Raw genomic sequence first — 19,864 nt, forward strand, 5'->3', positions numbered from 1 at the left:
CTTTTATATCATCGATGCTCACTAATGTTTTGAAAAGAGAGTAAAAATGCTTCTAATGGGTTGTATATTTTCAAAAATTTGGATAAAGAACAATTTTACTGCAACATCCCAGAATCCTACATTTTCATGTCAGCCTCCGTGATGGTAACATGTCTCCATTGCGTTAGGACACATACATAGTGGAAGTATCATGGTTATTTTCATCACAATTGCAAACCTTGTGTTATCGTCAGAAATTTCAACATAATCGTTTTGCAAAGATGATGAAAATCTAGCCCATTTGACAAACTGTCAACGTACACAGGTGTTTTATTATAATTATTTTGAAGCGTTTTTAGTACATGTGTACTGTATGTTATTATTTAGAGGTTCATTGAATCGAAACTTGTCGCCAGAAAATTAACAGGAACAGGTTTTGTTATATATGTAGAATGCCCCCAGTCGTATACATGTCACTTATATGTCTTTGATTTTCAAGGTTTTTTGTGACTTTGTCTTTGATGGGTGTCTCTGCTTTTAAAATAAATTATTTTGGAAGGACATAATAAAAAGTTCCATACACAGTGCAGTACACTAGAAGAATACACATTATAATAAAAAAGACTCTGTATGCAAGTTGTTGCACTGTATTGTGCATATTAATTGTGACCCATTTTGGGATTTTTGTCTTGACTTTTAGATGTTCACCCCTGAAATGATGTTAACTTTCGTTATAGAGTCTATGAGAATGGGCTAGAGGTTGCTAATTGAATAGCATTGAATATTTTTAAGTAAACACATTAGAGAAGGTCAGAAAAACCTGAAAATCAAACGCTTGTAAGTTTAGGGGGTATACTTCCTATTATAAGTACCTATTTTTTGTTAAAATTAATTTTTCAACCAGTAAACTCTTGCCATTTGAACCTTCCTATTTATGGCATTAAAGACCAATAGATATGTATTTATCTATTTATTTTTATGTCAAATAGTATAGCAATCATTTTATGACCAACTTTATATCTACGATGGTAATATATGCATGGTAGTGAGGGACATATTGAATAATTAAAGTGCTTTATCTTCAGATAAGAATAGTTCTACTGAGTACTGTGACAATACTATACCATTTCATGAGTGTTTATCTATAGGTATTGATAAGCAAAAATGAATGTGTGTGTGTATATATATATATATATGAAATGGTAAGACATTGTAAATGAAATATGCAGTTTCCAGAATGTGTCCTATGAATCAAATTTGATTCAACAGGATCAAATGAATGAAGAACATCACATAATTCATTTGCTTTCTTTTTAGGGGTAATGTGAGATGCACCAAGAATGGCTACTTAAATCATGTGGTGCTTTCTCATATTTTTTTGAAACCATTCCCAGAAAACTTTTAAGATTTCAACTGCAGAGGGCATATCTAAGTACTGTTGATCCCAGTAAATTGACTGTCATGGAGAAATCTGATGAAAAACAGAAAGCTTCAACATTGGAAAGTAGAGAATGGTCAAAAACGGGCAGTCCCAGTAATGAATCTACTGACATAAAAAATTTATCAGATACTCAGCATGCTGTCAAGAGAACTTTGGAAGGTGACGAAAGGGCTTGTAAAGTTCCAAAATTAGGAACAGATGAGGTAAATTTGTTTTTCCAATAGGTTACTTCTATTTCTAAAATTTCTGTAATGGCTCATGCATGCTGTTCTTCAAACCTTTTAAATATTAGCTTCTTGTGGCAGCTTATATGTGCTGGGGCAGAGTAATAATTTAAAAGTGTAGAGTTAAATAAAATGTTTTACACCAGTAAATAATTCAACATAATTAGACATCATCAGAAAATTGGGACGGTGTCAACATTTTTCACTGCATTATAATTCGCATGGCATATATTAGTGGACATTACCAAAAGCATTACTAGTAATTAAGTATTTACATGTGTAGGATTCTGTGCTTTTGAACACTGATGAGATATTACCTCTGCTTGTATCCAGCTCAGTGTCTGTGCTAAATGACATATGTATGATGAGATGACTGCCAAGTGATCTTGATTCTGGTTGCTGTATCCATAAAAATGAATGAATATTTTCAGCATCATCCCTCCCCATCAAATATTTTAAGAAAAAGGAAGGTGGCTCTACTCCTGGCATATAGTGGATCTGGCTACATGGGGATGCAAATGTTAGTATAATAGTTTGATTAGTTTGGATAAAGTTTGGATAGTTATATTTGAATGGATGATACCAAACTAATTTCACATTTAGAATTGCTGTCTGTGGGATATTACCAGATTATTTCTGAATTGCCCCTAGCCTGAAGATTTAATTGATATTTTTTATTTGCCATTTGTTTATAGTAATAATGATTTTGCATCAATTCTGAACACCCAAATATGCCTTAGAGTGACTTCAGTTGTTCATTTGTTTACCATAACATAACAGCAGCAAATTGTAGATATATTTTATTATTATTTCAATATTTAATTTAATGGATTTCAGCCAGAAAGATGTAACCACTATTGAAACAGACTTGGTATCAGCACTGTATAAGGCTGGAGTCATTCCAGAGGAACATGCAGAAGAAATGCAGAAGGTGAGCAATCATCAAATATTGAAACTGATCGAATGCAATGATATTTACATATTTATTTAAAATATGTCCTTTCAGCAATAATCTTGAAATCAAATGTAAAGATAATGTTGTGTGTCATAAAACCATGTGCTTGTTTGATCATCTGACATTTTCTTTAATTTCAAGATGTCAATTTTATTAGATAGTGTATTGAAGTTTGTATCATGTTTCTTATAGATGAAATTCCAACGAGCTGCCAGAACAGACAAAGGAGTGTCTGCAGCTATGCAGTTGTGCTCTTTGAAGGTTTGTTGATTCTGATTACTTGCAACATCTATATAACACAAGTGACTAGGGTAATGACTCTATGGCCACATTCAGAACAGTGGACTCACTGGTCTGAGGGTCAACTATGGCAACTCACTAAAAACCTTGCCATCTAATCCACTGATAGACACTGAACTGATTCCCCGTAGGGAAGCATTCAGGTGGGGCAGCCACATTTGACCCTCGGACTATTAAGTCCACTGTTCTGAATGTGGCCTATCATTTCAACCTGGCATATTGTATTTTACACAAACTGTATTTTTAAAGAAATAAACTCTTAAAATTAGAACATTCCTATTGAGTGGTAGCAAAACTATTGAAAATCAAATAGTTCTGTTCCGTTCAGTAAAAGCACAAAAATGCTACACAGAAATCTATTTTAAATGATTCCAAAATTATTTATCTGAAAAATTGTAAATTTAATTTTCCCTTGTTGAAATAATCAAGCCATTACCTCCTCTCTCTCTCTCTCTCTCTCTCTCTCTCTCTCTCTCTCTCATCCCTTTTTTTAATGCTCTAGATGCTGCTTCCTGAAAACTGCATTGAGAAAATTAATGAACGTCTTCCAGCGCAGATAAAGGTGTTTTGTAAGTAAAAATGATATCATATTATAGCATAGTTTTCAAGAAATTGTCTTAAATTTAATTTCTTTCACTACTAAATGGTTGATATGAAATGGAAACTTTTTTCTTATAAGTCACTTCTGTAACAAGCCATTTCTGATCAGTTATTTATGTTGAAGAGAGTTTGATCTATGGCATTGCTGTATTTAGTTATTGACACTGTTAATGCTGGTATGCACTGTGCACTGATAATGTTTATTTGATAGTTTTAATTAAAAATTGAATAAAAAAATGGATAAAAAAATTCAAATTCCTTTTTTCTGCAGCAATAAAGAGAGTCACTCAGGGTTTCAACAGTAAGAATAATTGTGACAACAGAACATACTCATACTTGATGCCAACTTATGCATTTACACCGGTAGAACAGGTATATAAACATTGTTTAGAATAATACAAATTATTATTCAATCAAATAGAAATGAGGCTTTTATAAATTATAACTTCTTGTTTAAATTTGTGATAAATTAAAATCTATTTTTTCTTAAATCTAAAAACTTGAAGAGATTTAAATTTCAAAAGAAGGCATACAGGTGATTTTATTCTATTTTATTTTATTTATTTATTTATTTATTTATTTATTTATTTATTTTTTTTGTTATTTTTCAGAATGTGACAGAAGATTTCAAAATCTCAGGTATTTGTTAGGTTTAATATTAATTGAATTCAGAGAAAGTTTGTGGCAATAATTAAATATAAAAAATTGGATATTTTAGTATGTGAACATCATTAGGTTTTTGTTTATTTTTTAGTTTTTGGTAATTTTGACTAATTTTAGTATGAAAAAATTTTTAGTCTAGATGCTGAAGTTAGAATATAGTTGTGATGATGTAATTCCACTGTTTTTGTATAACATTGAACATTGAATTTTTAAATAAATAATCCTTAGTATGTAAATTTTTATCCTCAAGATGACAGTTTAAAACTAGCAAGAGAAGTTTTATCCATGTTTAAAGGAACTCATAACTTCCACAACTTTACAGCAGGAAAGTAAGTACAGATACATCTCCATGTGTTCTGTGTTTTGAACATAGTTATATATGAAAGTTATAGGCATGCTTTTCTGGCGTGCATAAATGACTGTGTAGCTAATATATATATATATATATATATATATATATATATATATATATATATATATAACAATGGCCACCAAATGCCCCTTATATTTTCATTTTTATTTATTAAATTTTCATCAAAATTAGATGATTTTATTGTAGGTAGGCTAAATATGCTTTTTTTGGTATATGGGTAGATTTGGCAATTGCAAAGTTTTGTTTCAGTTTTACATTGGAAATGTTACAAACTCATCTTTTATTACTGTTGTAAATAGGTGTGAACCTGCTTGATTTCATTTGCATACTTGTTTTATACTTGAATGTGAAATCCTGTAAAATAAATGTTTGCTTTAAATTATGATGTGTTTTCCAGAAAGGCAACAGATCCCAGTGCCAAGAGGTACATTATAGATATACAGGTGAGACTATCAACTTTGGCTGTATTCTAATTTAGATAAAGTTTGAAAATGTTTGATCCTGTGTAAAAGATCTTATGATTAGAATAACAGTTACTATGAAAAATATTAAACAAATATTATATAGAATATAGATGTTTTTGTCTAGTTCAGCTGTACTTACAGTGTTTCATTGCATTTAGTGTGGAGAACCTTTTGTCCAAGAGGGATTAGAATTCATCACTGTGACTGTCCGTGGTCAAAGCTTCATGTTGCATCAAATAAGAAAAATGATAGGTAAGGCAAAGTTGACTGTTGATTTTTGTTTTGAACCAGTAATAAGCAGAAAAAAAAAACCATTCTATGTTATGTATTATGTCAAGTTTCATGACAAGAAATGTTGAAACTGAATGAAAACAGTGAATTTACCAGAGATTTGTATTGAGGGATTGCGTGATGTTTGTCTCTTGGTATTTCAGGATTGACAATAGCTGTGGTGAGAGGGCTTGCTGCAAAAGAATCTGTACAACAGGCATTTGAACATCCAAAGGTATGTCATCTAGGCAGAAGCTTTTTGATATAATTAAGTTCTAATACTTTAAATTGAAGACAAGACTTTTTTTTATTTCTTTACCTTCAGTGTTGTATCTTTAAGTATAACTTTCACTCCAAAGTGACTATGGTTTTCTTTCATAAGGTAGAGACCTCTTTGTTGCCTTGCATCTGTTAACAAGTTGATATAAACTGGGTTATCAACAGGCCTCACAAACAGTTAGACGGCATAACCAGGGAATGTCAACAACATCCCCAAAACTGCAAAATAAGCAGACAACAGTACCACAGTACTGGGTTGTTGTCAATGTTTTATAGTTGAGGCCTACCCAGCTACCAGACTCGGTACCGAATGATCCCAAATTCATGGTAGATCGGACCACACTACCCATTTTCAAGGTGTGCGTCAGTACATACTTCACCTTATCATAACCCAGAACAAATTTTGAGATGAGGCTCACTACTTTCCAACCCTGCTCAGAATCATCGTATCACGTCCCGTAATAGGCAAGGGCGGTGCTGTGTCTATATTCCGAAGCACGTACTGACACTCAACTTGAAAACGGGTAGTGTGGTCAGATCTGTCGATGAATTCAGGATCATTCGGTGCCGAGTCTGGTAGTTGGGTAGGCCTGTAGTTATGTCGCATTGCTGTAACAGTTTGAGAGACTGGTTTTAGTTTCAGATGCAAAATAGCTGGTACATTTATGATGTGTTTAGTTTTTATTGAAAGAGTAGATTTGGCCTTATAGAAATCATTGATTTATTATTTCATAAAATTTCACAATAAAATACATCATCCTTTGTGTTTAAGATGGACATTCCTAAAGCCCCAGGATTAGGATTACTGTTGGAAAAGGTAAGCCTTGGCTTAAGATATATGAGTTTTTGGTTGAACTTGTTTTCAGTGACAATTTCAATAACTCATCATGGGTTTCATCACTTTTCATTTCTTATTTCTTTCTCTTCTTACTTGTTCTCAGTCTCATTCTTGCTCTCATTTTTGACTTGTCAAGAAAGTGAGTGATGTTGTTGGCTGTAAGTGCAAATGCAAAATATCCAGAAACTTAATTGTAAGAATACACTCAGATGAATTTTTAAAGACAAATTATAGACAACAAAATCCACCAAAATGTACTTTCACCAACTTTTCTACACAAAGACTTATCTCAAATTCCCTTTGTAAATTGATTAAAAACATTTGCAAATTGAGTTTTCAGTTTTCTAGATGATTTGAATATTAATCATTCATTCATTCTAAATGAGATTACTTAATTTTTTACATATTAACTAATGCAGTTTTGATGTTGTTATTATTGTGGTAATCAGTCACATAGCCCTCTTGTTTTGTTAATACAATTTTGTATATAATGGTTTTTTATTTATCCCAATGACATCAAACTTTTATTTCAGCTTCATTACGATGCCTACAATAAAAGATATGGCAAAGATGGGCTCCATGAAACACTAGACTGGGAAGATATCAGGGTATGTGGTGATAATAGTTGGACATAACATGAGACAGCTATTATCTTGCTTAACAAAAAGACATATTGTAGATATACATGTGCCCCTCATATCCTCATTCTCATATGATTGAGTTGACAGGTGAAAATGAATATTTACATATTGTTCCCCTTTCAAGCACAGACTTGACTGGTGGTACATATTGACGACCCTACCAGTTGTGACCTCTATTTCTTATTTTCAGATGGACTTGGATAAATTCAAAGCTGAGCAAATATATCCAACCATCATTCAAACAGAGCTGAAGGAAAAATCGTATCCTTGTAATGTTCTAAGAGCTATTTTGTGGACATCCTGGAAGGATGAAATAAGTATATAATTGGGTATGGGAATGTTTTGCTGATTTATCTAAAACCTCTGTTACACCAGACTTGCAACTGCTTAGAGAACAAATATCACCTACCCTGACTGATATGTAATTAAGTAAAAGGCTGTAAAATTAAAATTGCATTAAAAGGAATGCATAAAATTGATGTTGATAAACTAAAAATGTCAAAGCCCCAAAAAGGGTGAGAGTAAGCAAGAATTGTATGAATTGAGTTTTATTTATAAACAAAAATTCCATCTTCCTAGTGGTTGCAAGCCCAGCATACAAGGGACTTTAAGCAGAGAGAGAAAGAGACAGACTTATTTATTTAAATTAAGACTGACTACAATATTGAGTGTTTAAAGCCATTTAAGGCTCTATTCCCATAGATTTTAGATCGATCTATCCCCGCGGGGAGTCTCACTAGATTACTTTCAGATAATCCGACTTAAATGTCCGTCCCGTCTACTACAAGCTGTAAGGGGGTAATTAACTTTTGTGTCCGCCCGGCTGACAGCTATTCAGCGTGAACCCCCAGGGAGTTAGGTCCATCTAAAGTAGGTCGATCTAATCTATGGAAATGGGGTGTAAGTTTTACTTGGCCTTGACAAGAAGAAAACAGCATGTTACAGTGGCTACAAACTCTTCACTTGCATACCTTCATGCAATCAGAAGAAGAATATGGGGTTGAAACACCAAAACTTAGGGATGTTTGGACAAAAGTAAAAGAATTTTCAAAGGAAAAACAGGTAGGTAGGTAGGTAGGTAGGTAGTCTCAGGCACAAACACTATTGATATCAAATGTATTCAATCCACAGTTTAGGTTTAATTACTAAGTCAAGCAGGTCACTTATTTGAATACTTTTTTGAAGAATTTGATTTTAGTTTCTCAAAATTCTTCTGACTTGGGTGGAACTGGAATTTTAGAACTATCAATTTCTGATCAGATTTTTTTTCAATAGGGTTTTTGTGGTTTATAGAATGTTATTTTGGCATAATCGTATTGCAACTTTTTTTGTACTCATGATAATAGGAACATTCCTTTTCTTTACTTGGCAGCGTCTTATTAAGGTCTAACCACAAGTTTATATATGTGCCATATATTCACATTTTTGTTATACTGCTTTATGATTTATTTCAATGGTTTATCATGTTAAAAGCCTCCAGAAAACTGGTACACAATGACTAATGGTCATTATTTACAGTTTCAAAGCAGGTACAAGTTTGTATGTTCATCAGCTTTTACAGCCCAGTTTACAATTAACTTATAAATAACCAAAATATTATTCATATTGCTATCCTTTCTTTGTAGGAGGCATCAAAAAACGAAGAAAAATAAGTCCAAGATTCAATTAGTGTGACAATCTGAAATTTCTTTCTAAAAGCGGATCTCTTGGTGGGCAGCTGTTTGGAGCCTTCAGATATGTATAAGGGCACTTTTGATGTTCACCTATTGTTGGTGGTAGCGGTGGGGAGATACATCATCATATGATGGAAATTCAGATTTACTATGCATCCTTTTCCAGAAATTTCACAAAGTTTGAACCAGGAGAAATTCCTATACAAAATGGATAGAAATGGCATAAGGCTATTTTGTGCTGTGCCCGAGAACACGCATCAATTTTTTACTGGCAATGCGTGCAGTGGTCCATACATTGTCCATGGAGAGAAATGACATTGTCAACCAGGACAAACTGAAACCATCATATTAAGTTATATCTATTAAACTTTATATTAATGAGATGGACATCACCCTTGAAATTGCCATACTATCTATAAATGGATTGCTATTTTAAGGACATTGGAAAAGGATTATTCAGTGCGCCTCCCTCTGTAAAGGACGACCTGGTCTCCAGATGAAAATGGAAGAATTTTAATTTTTAAAATCAACTTGAATTAAAATAAAGGTCAAATTAATAAGTTAAAACATGGTCAGAATTTTACAGTCCAGTTTAATGTGGTTAGTTTTCATATAAACAATAGTGTTCAGCTGTGTAACTTTTAGAGCATATAGTATGTGGGCCAATAAAAAATTTATTCAGCTAAATTGTTATTTCATTTGACTTAAAACTGCAAATAAATTTGTTAAAAGGAGTCAAACATGCCATTTCATGTACATCGGAAGTTTATATTACATAAATTGATAAGGACACTGCAAACGAGATAAAGACAAGCTTCAACTTATGCAATAGTATGGGGGAGGGGAGATGTGTGCACATAATACTATATCACATACAAGAATTCCGAGACTCTCCCCACAACTGAACCCCATTTATTAATGGTTATCATGCATTTTGTTACAAAAAGATTTTTCAGTATTTCAGTTCATATTGGCTTCATTGATAAGTATCCCTCAATAGCGTATCATAATTCTACAAAATAGATTTTAAATCTTGTGTTGGATTTCAAGTTCAGATAAAGCAGCACAGTCAATAAACTGCTTCAATAAACTTTGACTGTACACAGTGCTTTTGATTAAAAGGAAAAAAAGGATGATATTGTGGACAGGCTTTATTTTTAACCTCGACTTCTAAACTAACTGGAAGATCATATCATGAATACACTGACAATCTAATAATAATTGCTAAGGGAATCTTCAATGCTAAACACAAATACAAAATAAAACAGACTTCGTCATTAATATGTTCAGAACAGAAATGCAGCTGCATGATAATAATAATAATAATGTAAACTGATACCATATTGTGATGATGGCTACATGTGTGCTGAGCACCAGTGACACTGATCACACCTTTTGTATTAACACTGCACACTCCTCTCTTGCAGCTGGGTTCTTTACAAGTGTTCACTACAGAAGTTTCTGAAAATCCTACACGGAAACTATCAACTTATATTCCATTACTATTACTAATATCTATGTCTTGGTTGCCCAGATTTCTTTGCAGTATTGCAGTGCTGGGAGATAAAGCAGAATAAACTTGCATATAAAGCAAAGGAGTTGCATTCAACTCTTGATTGTCTGCAGATTAAACTAAGTATTATAGTAAGATATTAAAGCAAACAAAATGTTATCATACACAAAATTGGACATTTTAATAAATTGTGAAATCATGGCCTCAAGTGCCCTGTTTTAGTGAAAATTCCTACTGATCAATACTTTAGATGCTTTGCTTGCAAAGAAATCTGGGAAGCCAAAAAATATTGTACTTAATTTAATACATGACATAGTACATATATGCCAACAAATGACATTAAATCATAAGTGTAATCAGTTTCTACTAAATAATCATTTTTCTCTGGATTACACCAGTAGTTTTTGTGTAATGTTGATCTTCTTTCAAGCTTAGTAGAAGCTAAATATCTGTTAACATTCTTTCTCAATATTACACATTGTTTAACTCCATAATAAACCATATAATCAGTTGGTCTTTCTCATCTTTAATCTCTCCTGGACGCATCAACACCAACATTGTGTTGTTAGATCTTTATCAACTCGGACTAGCCTCCATTAGCTATTCAGCTTTTCTTAAAGTACAAAATACAATCTCATCAAAACACTTTGCTAGTAACTCCAAGGAGTAGAATGTACAGTACATCGGTGAGGTGTCCATCTGTTATCTTTTCATATTTGATGTCATATCAACCTGAATAATAGAAACAGAAGTTAGGAGGCACAGTTTAGCTTAAGTACTCAACATGACACCTGCATTTTTTAATACAATTTCTCTCAGCATATGCTTAGTAAATTGTTATGCATAAAAAATCAAATAACTTTTGTTCCACAGAACTTGACGAGTTTGTCAGTGTAATTTCAGTTACATGGTAATTCTATACAAGACCTCATCAAAGAGGGCAAAACAAGGCATGGGATACTAATACCAAGATATTCAACTTCCCTAATTAGCATCCTTATTTCACAAAAGATAAAGCAAAGTTAACAGCATTTACAATGTTATACAATGTCTGTGTTCACCATATTTATACTAATATGAATCAGTTAAAAAAATTTAAAGCGATATATTCCTGAAACCCAAGTTCATGTTAACTGAATCAGCATTTATATATATATATATGTATTCTCATTACTTCGATTAAGTCAATAAGAGCAAGCTTACCGTCAATCAGTACTTAGCTTGGATACATCAACACATATAAGTGAATTCAAGTGTTATAAAGGAAACTAAAAGCACTTGGAGCCTGTTTAAGGTTACACACTATTACAAGACCTGGACAGTGCTATACAACCCAAACGGTGATCTCCAGGAAGGAAACACAAAAGCTACATGTTCTAACACAAATTACAGATCAAAATCACATAACATGTCTTAAATGAAATCTATGTAAGGCAATAAACCAATACTTTTTCAGCTTCTTCACTTTCTAGGAGGCCCTGCTATGTTCCGAACAACTGAATGTTAGGATGGCATATGAAATGCATGCTAGCAGTTCCTTTTAACAGCTCCTTAAACTAGATAACCTAACAACTCCTTCTTAAATGAGCAAATAATTCTCATAAACATAGCTTGGCTAAAAGACAGTTACTTTCTCCACATGAAAAAATGCTGTATTATCCTTATTCAACTGCTTTTGTTACATAAATATTATATCAAAGATGAAGTAACATGAATGTACTGGATATTTCATAGTAACTGACCAAACGTTGACCGTTGCACCATTTATGTCTCTACCTGATCTACTACACTATAATACAAAATGGCATCCTGGGCCAACCTCCATACATTATACACCTGAGAAACAGATTGCAGCAATTAGCCAGCAAAGCACCTACAGATGTGATCTCACACTGTCAACATTATACGATAAACATTTACATTAGCTCTAGCTGCTGTGTTCATATTCGTTTCTCTTTTCCTTGCATCTACAACTACAGCAGATACAATCCAATCTTACCATGATTTTCCGCCACATATTGCATCTCATTGCCAACTGTTTCTATCTTCATATCAAAATTAGGCTTTAATTTTCAACAACACAAAAAGACTTGAGGTATATATGGTTCATCTAGCTTGATTGTGGCCTGGCATCATGATATATCTTTTTAAATAAGAAATGTTTTATGATGCTAGCTTTTTCAACAGATGAAGTATCTCTTCCTTACTTGTATCCCCTACTTATTTGAAGTTGTTTTCTTTGTCTTTTCCAACAGTCTTGAAAAGGGTTAATGTACCTCTGAGCTTTCAGGTTTGGAAAGGTGGTTAGCATCCCCCAAGGTGCTGTGTGGAGTGACATGAGCCCCAGGGTGTGGGTCAATGGTGGTAGAGTGGACATTCATAGGGTTGTATGGGTATCCAGAACCATTCATACCATCTGCTGGATACGCTGAAATACAAGCAAATGGTAGGATCAACTGAACAACACCCTTCAATAAAACCTTTGTTACAAACTAAAAAACAAAATATGAAACCCTTTGCATCAATGCCTTTACACTATACAAATGAGTTTTATGAAATTTTTGATATAAACCCCCTTTCTATTTGCTTATCTAAGTGCAATATCTGCTTTGGCATTTACTGGTTAAAGAAAAAACTTCACACCTGCAGTGAAATACTCCTTGTTGACACAGTTGCGCAAGCTATCTGGAATACGTCCTACTATAGCACGCCGTATCTCTCCAGCAGCCATCTCTCTCAGTTCAGTAACACTTTGATCACTAAAGAATGCAGAGTGTGGTGTACACAGGACATTTGGGCAGTCTTTCAGTGGGCCTGAGGAAGATATAAAATGTGGTGTGGTCACGTATAGGGCTAGTGGACACATTTACTTGAAAGATGACATCTGTTACAAAAAAATAAAAGTAAATACAACTTATGTTGCACATATGAACTCACCTAAAAAGGCAACATAAAAAAAGACAAATTAGCATGCCAGAACAAGCAGAAATGTCAGACATGATGTGAGACATTTTTGTCAATTCATAAACTTGCATTTAATTATATACTTACTATTAGTAAAAGAAAATGGCTCGTTTTCGTGCACATCTAAAGCCGAAGCTCGTATTCGTCCATCTTTGAGGGCTGCAGCCAAGGCATGTTCATCTACCAGTCCCCCACGAGCAGTGTTTACCAAAAATGCACCTAATACAACGTAACAATACTTCAAAAATGAATTCATTCATTTTTTTTTATTTCTTCTTATTTAATCAAAATATACAGAAAACTACATGGAAAATCGCCCATATCAGGCAAGAGAGAGAGAGAGAACATAGGCTGGCTTGTTTCATCTGACAACCACTCTGAGAGATTTGCACGTCTTAGCCCCTGTGAAAATTTGTCTCATTAAATGTCCACTTACAGTTCTCAATCTATTCTACAACATTTGGTGTATTTTTTTTTACAGTTCTAATGTTGTTCTGTAATGAATGTAATAGTTCAAGGACTGTTTTTGGGAAGTCCTTCAGAATGTCCTAGACAAGGACTGTTTTTGGGAAGTCCTTCAGAATGTCGTAGAAAAGATTTTCATTAAAAGAGAAAAACATCATGTTCTAGGACAGATTGAGACCCGTGAGTGTCAAATGAGGAGAGAGAGAGAGAGAGAGATGCACTGGTCTCTCTCTCTCTCTCTCTCTCTCTCTCTCTCTCTCTCTCTCTCTCTCTCTCTCTCTCTCTCTCTCTCTCTCTCTCTCTCTCTCTCTCTCTCTCTCTCTCTCTCTCTGTGTGTGTGTGTGTGTGTTACCCAACTGGTGAGAACTAATCTCCCTCTTGTAACAATATGGTGAAATAACACATTTTCAGTCAAAAATGTCCCCATTTAAAAAAAGGTTTTTGACTACTAACTGTACATATCTGCATGAATCCCATTTAATTCGATTTTTTATCAGTGATTTAAAAGTACTTCCTACTAATCATCAAATTGGAAGTCAACAAAAACTTTCCACTTGGGCAACATACAAATAGATTCCTCAATCCATTCTCAATAATCCCATTTTCACACTAACTTCCTGATGAAAGAATGTTCTTATTACCTGGCCTCATTTGTTTGATAGTGTAGTCATTGATCAGGTGATGGTTGTGTTCATTCAAATTGCAATGCAGTGACACACAGTCACTTTGGAACAGAAGGTCCTGCAGTGTGTATACCCTGGTGATGCCTGAATTGTAAATCAATTTAATTTTATTATCACATTTGCCACATAACTATTATAGCATATTCAAAAAGAGCTAGAAAAACCTATACACATTTTTTACATAAAAAATTACACAGATTAAATGTTAAAGCAATAATAACTCTTCCTCTGAGATTCAAAATTCCGCATGGAATACATTGTAAACAACGCATGGAAATATATTCTATTGTATTTTACCACTAAAACAGCCGTTATTGTAGTAAAACTAAAATCTGTGCTTGTCAATGGGGCTTCCGTTGCTTTTCTTCCCAGTCATCAAGGCATTCGTTGCTAATGACGTAATGGTGTCACGCGGATTCTCGCGTTCATTCGAGACCAAAATAACATGGCGGGGAAACCCTCAGACGTAAGTTGCGAGTTTTTGTACAGTGCATCGGAAAACGAGAAGCCCAGAATGGCACACATTGTGGATATAAATGCATTTTTAACAAAAAGACGAATATATCTCATGAATCTTATATAGTATTGTTGTTGTCTGCTTTTCCCGCGGTTTTAAGTAGGTCACCAGTGACTTTGCAATGTCAGAGAGAGCTCCATCAGTTAAAATCTCTTAAGAGATTTTAACAAAAAACCGTATGTTTAGGAAAAAAACCCTGGATTAACTTTGAATGCTGGAATGGGGTCTTTGACCATTGGTAAGTACGGGAAAATTGCCGTTTTTTCCAGGAAAATCCAATTTTTGGCCAAAATGAAGAGTTATGATGACTTTAAATGGTTTGAAAAATGATTTTCTACAAATTTGGACCCAATTTTTAGGTGGCATTCCTCACATTAATATATTTGCAAAATATTAATAAAATACCCTACCTAATGACTTTTCTATTCCATCGGGCAGATACGGATCATAGAATATAACATTAAATCCAAATACTTTTGCTCTCAAGGCTACTGCTGTTCCAATTCGTCCTGGAAAAAAATCATGAACATAACACTTTTTTTTCAGTTTTGAAAAATAAAATTTTCAATGTTTGCAAAGTGTTTTAAATTAAAATGTTCACTTAACTAAACTCAGTTATAATAATAAGATTATTGAACACAAGCAAGAATTTTCTTGCCATTGTTAGCATACAGACAATCTGGTCAGATGGCTTTTAGCCATTTTAGTTTGTGTTCAATAACCCTATTATTGTATGATCAAACTACCAAGCTGACGACCACTTAAATTTTCGTGAAACAAAACATACCTACGAAACCTCAGTAACTAAAATAATTGAAAAAAAAAAAAAATAATAAAAAAAGGAAAAAAAAAGAATTTTGTGAAACCAGGCTTAAGCTAATCATCTGTAAACAAATAAAGCTAATTGGCAAATATAATAAGTAACAACCTAAGTGGACATTTTTTATGTTCTTATATACTACATATGGTAAAAAAGTATGACAGACTTGATTACAACAAAAATAATAAAAGCAAACACAGGACTTACCCAATCCAACAATTCCTAGTGTGTCTCCTCTAATGCGTGCAGATCCTGTGGCAGCCTCCTTTAAACCTTCAGGACCAGATATCTTTTTCCCTTCCTTCAGTGCATTGGCAAGCCAGTAGGTACGGCGATACAGATTTAGTACAAGGCAAATTGTTGAATCAGCAACTTCCTCTACTCCATAGCCAGGAACATTACACACAGCAATGCCTTCAAAAATATTATCAGTTTAGTGGTGTTGGCAAGAGTTTTTTATGCCACATCAAAACATCACAAATATATATATAGTTGTCTTGTACCAGCACATTATATTGTTATTATTATTATTATAAGTAACTGGCATTCAGTTGTAATATAAATACCCCTGCTATTCAGGGAAAAGTTGATTGTCTATTTGTCAGAATCCATCCTTAAAACAAGGACAAAACAGACAAACATTGCAGACAGCCAGTCTAAAGCTGGACTTTCAAACTCTGGATGTGACTGAATTAATAGTGAGTATAAACCAAACTGTCATAAAATAATCATTTAATAAAATGAATGTAGACAAAAAATGCATAGAAGCACAAACAAGAGAGCCAAAGCTGAAGGGGATAACCATGGGTGCTGAATCATTGTATTTCATTTTCGCAGCACATATATATTACAAGACTTTGTAGTTGGACTTTTGATAACATCCAACTCTTAGTCCTATGAACATAAATGCAACAATTCTAATACATTTTTCTACTGTAAAGTAGAGGTAACAAATTGTATGCCTTAGGTCACTGGTAGAAGCAATGAATCAAATGAAAGGGTGGGAGACTATTCTAGAAACTTTGCTGAACACAGACAAGAAGTAGTTGATTATTAAAATGAAACCAACCATTATAATTGTATTAAGCAGGAAAAAAAAAGACTAATGCTAATTATCATCAATCAACAATTATTTGGCAAATGATATACAAAATCAATTATTGGTATGCAGATAACATTCTGTTTCAATTGAGATCATGTATGAACTGCACTATATTTCTTAATCAGCAATTTTTTTGATTGAAAATCATCTTCATGCACCTCAGTGACACAGAGGGTTGGGGAGCAAGCGGCAGGTTCTGACATGCTACCAATACATTGCCGCTAGCAGAAGAGGAGACTGTTATCACATAACATAATCCCAACCTAGTTCGCCTGCAGCTTTTATATCCACATTATCATAACCTGAGCCCAAACGCACTATGACCCGTAGGGCTTTAAATTTCTTCAGGTCGTCTCGACTGAGTGTGATGTGGTGATAAACCATGGCTCCTACAGCTTCATTCAGAACCTGAAAGGTTGTGAAGGAGATACAAAAGCATGAATAGTTGGAAACCCAATGTTTACCTAACTCCCCAGCAGCCTTGATGTCCACGTTGTCATGGCCGCTACCAACACGAACAATCACACGAAGGCTCTTGAATTTTTCTAAATCCTCTTTTCTTAGAGTGATGGAGTGCCACATGAGAGCACCAACAGCTTCATTCAATACCTGGAACAACATAGCAGGGAAACACAACATACACATTGCTGGCTTATTTTATTAGTATCGCACTGTGTATTTCTATAAATGTTCAGGAATTGAGTTTGGACCAGTATCCTTTTTTTAGTTCTGAAATGATGGTATTTTCTTCTCCCCTTCAGGCTTTTTTTTCCTGTGTTGTTTAAAACAATGTTGGTCTTCTTTTATATATTCATCTAAAACACTAGCCATGCACATATTAACTCACAATACACCCAGTCAAACTTCTCCAAAACATTAGCCCCATAAGCCATCATATTATAATAGCATAAAAAAATCTCTCCTTCACGCACAAATTCTTACCTTCTCATGGATTTCTGTTGTTGACTGTGCATCACAAAAAGCTACTGTTGCTACATCCTTCAGTATAGGCATCTCTACTGAACAGTCTCGACCATCAAGCAAAGCCACAAGGGGACGTGGGTGCATAGGCCCATTGGGAATTGGTCCTCGGATAGACACTATGGAAAGTTTAAAATTAATTTGTGTTCTACAAATTAGGTTTTGGTTAATGATAAAACTATATTTAATGTTGGAATGTAGAAACATGCTAAATGTAAAGATCTAATTGAAAACTCACATACAAAAATAAAACCATTTCCATCTTCAACATTAAGACGTGAACTTGACCCTTACTTGTGGGGTTATCAAATCTTGGTCTTTTGATGGGGAGTTGTGGTTTGCCTTTGTCCATGTGCTTTCTTGCTGAAGTGGCAGACTGAGGCAGGTCCACTGTCACAGGAGTATCAACGTCAGGGTCAGTAACTGGAATGTCACCCTCACGCTTTTCGCCACCTTTGAAATGACCACTGCAAACGCGGAGCTGTAAAACATGAATTTGAAGATTCTTATTCATATAAAAAGTTCATGCAGCCGACCTCTATCCAATTATGGCTTCATAAGCATATTATTCCTAGGATTATGTCATTCAAGCATTTTGTAAATCAAGTCCGCAAATACTTATGATAAATACATGAAGTATTTGATTCTAATCAAATTTGTTCTTTTCATGGTCTTCACAAGTATAATACACAAATTCCCACCCTAAATTTGTTTCCAACTTGAACATCACATTTAATTCTTTTAAAATACAAAAATACCCCTACCTGAAATCTGGCTGACTCGTTGGTTGATCTGTAGGAGGTGCACTACTTACAACAGCAACGTGAGGGGGGAAACCTAAATAGCAGAATAGCATGCGCATTTATATATTTAGACATTATACAACATGCAAAAAGGCTGAAATAAAAACAAAAAAAATTTTTGAAAAAAAAAAACAAAAAACAAAAAAAAAACAATCAATTATACCATCTTCATACTTATAAGCACTCTAATGATATCAAAAGACATGCAAATGAACAGTAAATCAATGAATTTAAATAATGTAATGATGACTGACAGTTAGGGACAAATCTACAATAAAATAAAGGACAATGATAATGGCATCACATGCATGCAACCAAACAAATGTCACTAACACAACAATGTGGATCTTACCAGCAAATACGATCTGGTGAAGTCTCGAGATAAGAAGTGCAAAACTTAAAGAGAGGAATACCATGTTGCTGCCATAATGCAACATGAAATGGATTTGGAATTTAGATGTTATTTGGGAAATTTTGCAATAAATAAGTCTGATGAAGAAAAAAATGAATTGTACTTGTTTCAGTTTGATATGTTTAAACAGTTACTGTCCACAAGCTGACTTCAGAAAAATTAAAAAATGTTATTCAAAATGCACAATTCCCTAAAAAAAAGGACTGTCAAAAGTTAGTATGAATAAACCCTTGCTTTTTATGTGAAGAAATACAGAACCAAGCTACATTTGTGGAAAAACAATGCCTGGAGGTCATGAAATATGTTCCCAATATGCATGAACTTGGTCAGTCTTGATTGCACAACAGAGTGCATTTTATGTCAAAAATTAGCACTTAGCACTGATCCTATGCCTCAATGAATATAAATTGCAATTAAAAAAAAATTACACCGATTGGTTCGGCCAGATAAAGTTCAATATGTATGCATAAAATTATAATCTCATTTCTCAGCAACAAAAATGAAAAAAAAGAGAGAAAAGAGAAAGAGAAAAGGAATAAAATTAAAAAAGATGAAAAAATCAAGTTTAGTATCATTTTTCATATGGAATTTAACAGCCTACATCCTTATTTTAAAACTTATCACTATAACATCATACTTCCAAGAAATGTTTAGAATCTATCATCAAGCAATATGACAAACTAACTTTCTAAGCAACCATAGGTTACCAGCATTACAACATATTCTATCACAATTTCATATATAGTTAACTACTTCGAGCATTCAGACATCCAATTAGATATGTAAAAGTGTCCATGCTTCTTTTGATTTTACCATGACGTACCTGGCTTACAATGGTGTCCTCAGTTCTTCCAATGGCCTGTAGCCACTTCTCGCGCAAAATGGCAGGCTTCTTGGGAACACG

At 33.9% G+C, this 19,864-nt stretch overlaps 2 protein-coding genes across 12 annotated transcripts; one reads left to right on the forward strand and one right to left on the reverse strand.

Moving 5' to 3' along the window:
* The first annotated feature begins 97 nt into the window (after positions 1–97).
* LOC106153712 (pseudouridylate synthase 1 homolog) lies at positions 98–9,387 on the forward strand. 4 transcript variants are annotated; one of them, XM_087002437.1, is made up of 17 exons: positions 98–144; positions 1,297–1,623; positions 2,076–2,164; positions 2,482–2,575; positions 2,792–2,860; positions 3,402–3,468; positions 3,771–3,871; positions 4,111–4,138; positions 4,413–4,491; positions 4,933–4,978; positions 5,158–5,251; positions 5,434–5,504; positions 6,321–6,365; positions 6,920–6,994; positions 7,218–7,288; positions 7,963–8,089; positions 8,653–9,387. In XM_087002437.1, exons 2-17 carry the CDS (start codon positions 1,309–1,311, stop codon positions 8,677–8,679), a joined length of 1,398 nt encoding a protein of 465 aa, XP_086858563.1. In that variant the 5' UTR covers positions 98–144; positions 1,297–1,308; the 3' UTR covers positions 8,680–9,387. The 4 variants fall into 4 exon arrangements, with proteins under 4 accessions (XP_086858563.1, XP_013383206.2, XP_086858564.1 ...); XM_013527752.2 differs by having other exon boundaries at positions 111–304; XM_087002438.1 differs by having other exon boundaries at positions 111–304; positions 8,867–9,387.
* Positions 9,388–9,836: 449 nt separating this feature from the next.
* Positions 9,837–18,582, reverse strand: LOC106153713 (C-terminal-binding protein). Of its 8 annotated transcripts, none has more exons than XR_015332176.1 (11): positions 18,510–18,582; positions 18,040–18,226; positions 17,707–17,864; positions 17,229–17,373; positions 15,870–16,076; positions 15,253–15,351; positions 14,284–14,409; positions 13,265–13,396; positions 12,857–13,027; positions 12,421–12,641; positions 9,837–10,945 (listed from the first exon to the last, which is right to left on the reverse strand). XR_015332176.1 is itself a non-coding variant. In XM_013527757.2 (11 exons), the coding sequence occupies exons 2-11, from the start codon at positions 18,095–18,097 to the stop codon at positions 10,916–10,918; spliced, it is 1,278 nt and encodes a 425-aa protein (XP_013383211.1). In that variant the 5' UTR covers positions 18,098–18,226; positions 18,510–18,582; the 3' UTR covers positions 9,837–10,915. The 8 variants fall into 8 exon arrangements, 7 of the variants coding, with proteins under 7 accessions (XP_013383211.1, XP_013383212.1, XP_023931800.1 ...); XM_013527757.2 differs by lacking the exon at positions 17,229–17,373 and adding an exon at positions 17,028–17,172 and having other exon boundaries at positions 12,490–12,641; XM_013527758.2 differs by having other exon boundaries at positions 12,490–12,629.
* Between the last annotated feature and the right edge of the window lie 1,282 nt (positions 18,583–19,864).

The sequence above is a fragment of the Lingula anatina genome, chromosome 1 (assembly GCF_051362555.1).
Source record: "Lingula anatina isolate TDL-2025a chromosome 1, LinAna3.0, whole genome shotgun sequence".
In the NCBI taxonomy this organism is placed as follows: Eukaryota; Metazoa; Brachiopoda; class Lingulata; order Lingulida; family Lingulidae; genus Lingula; species Lingula anatina.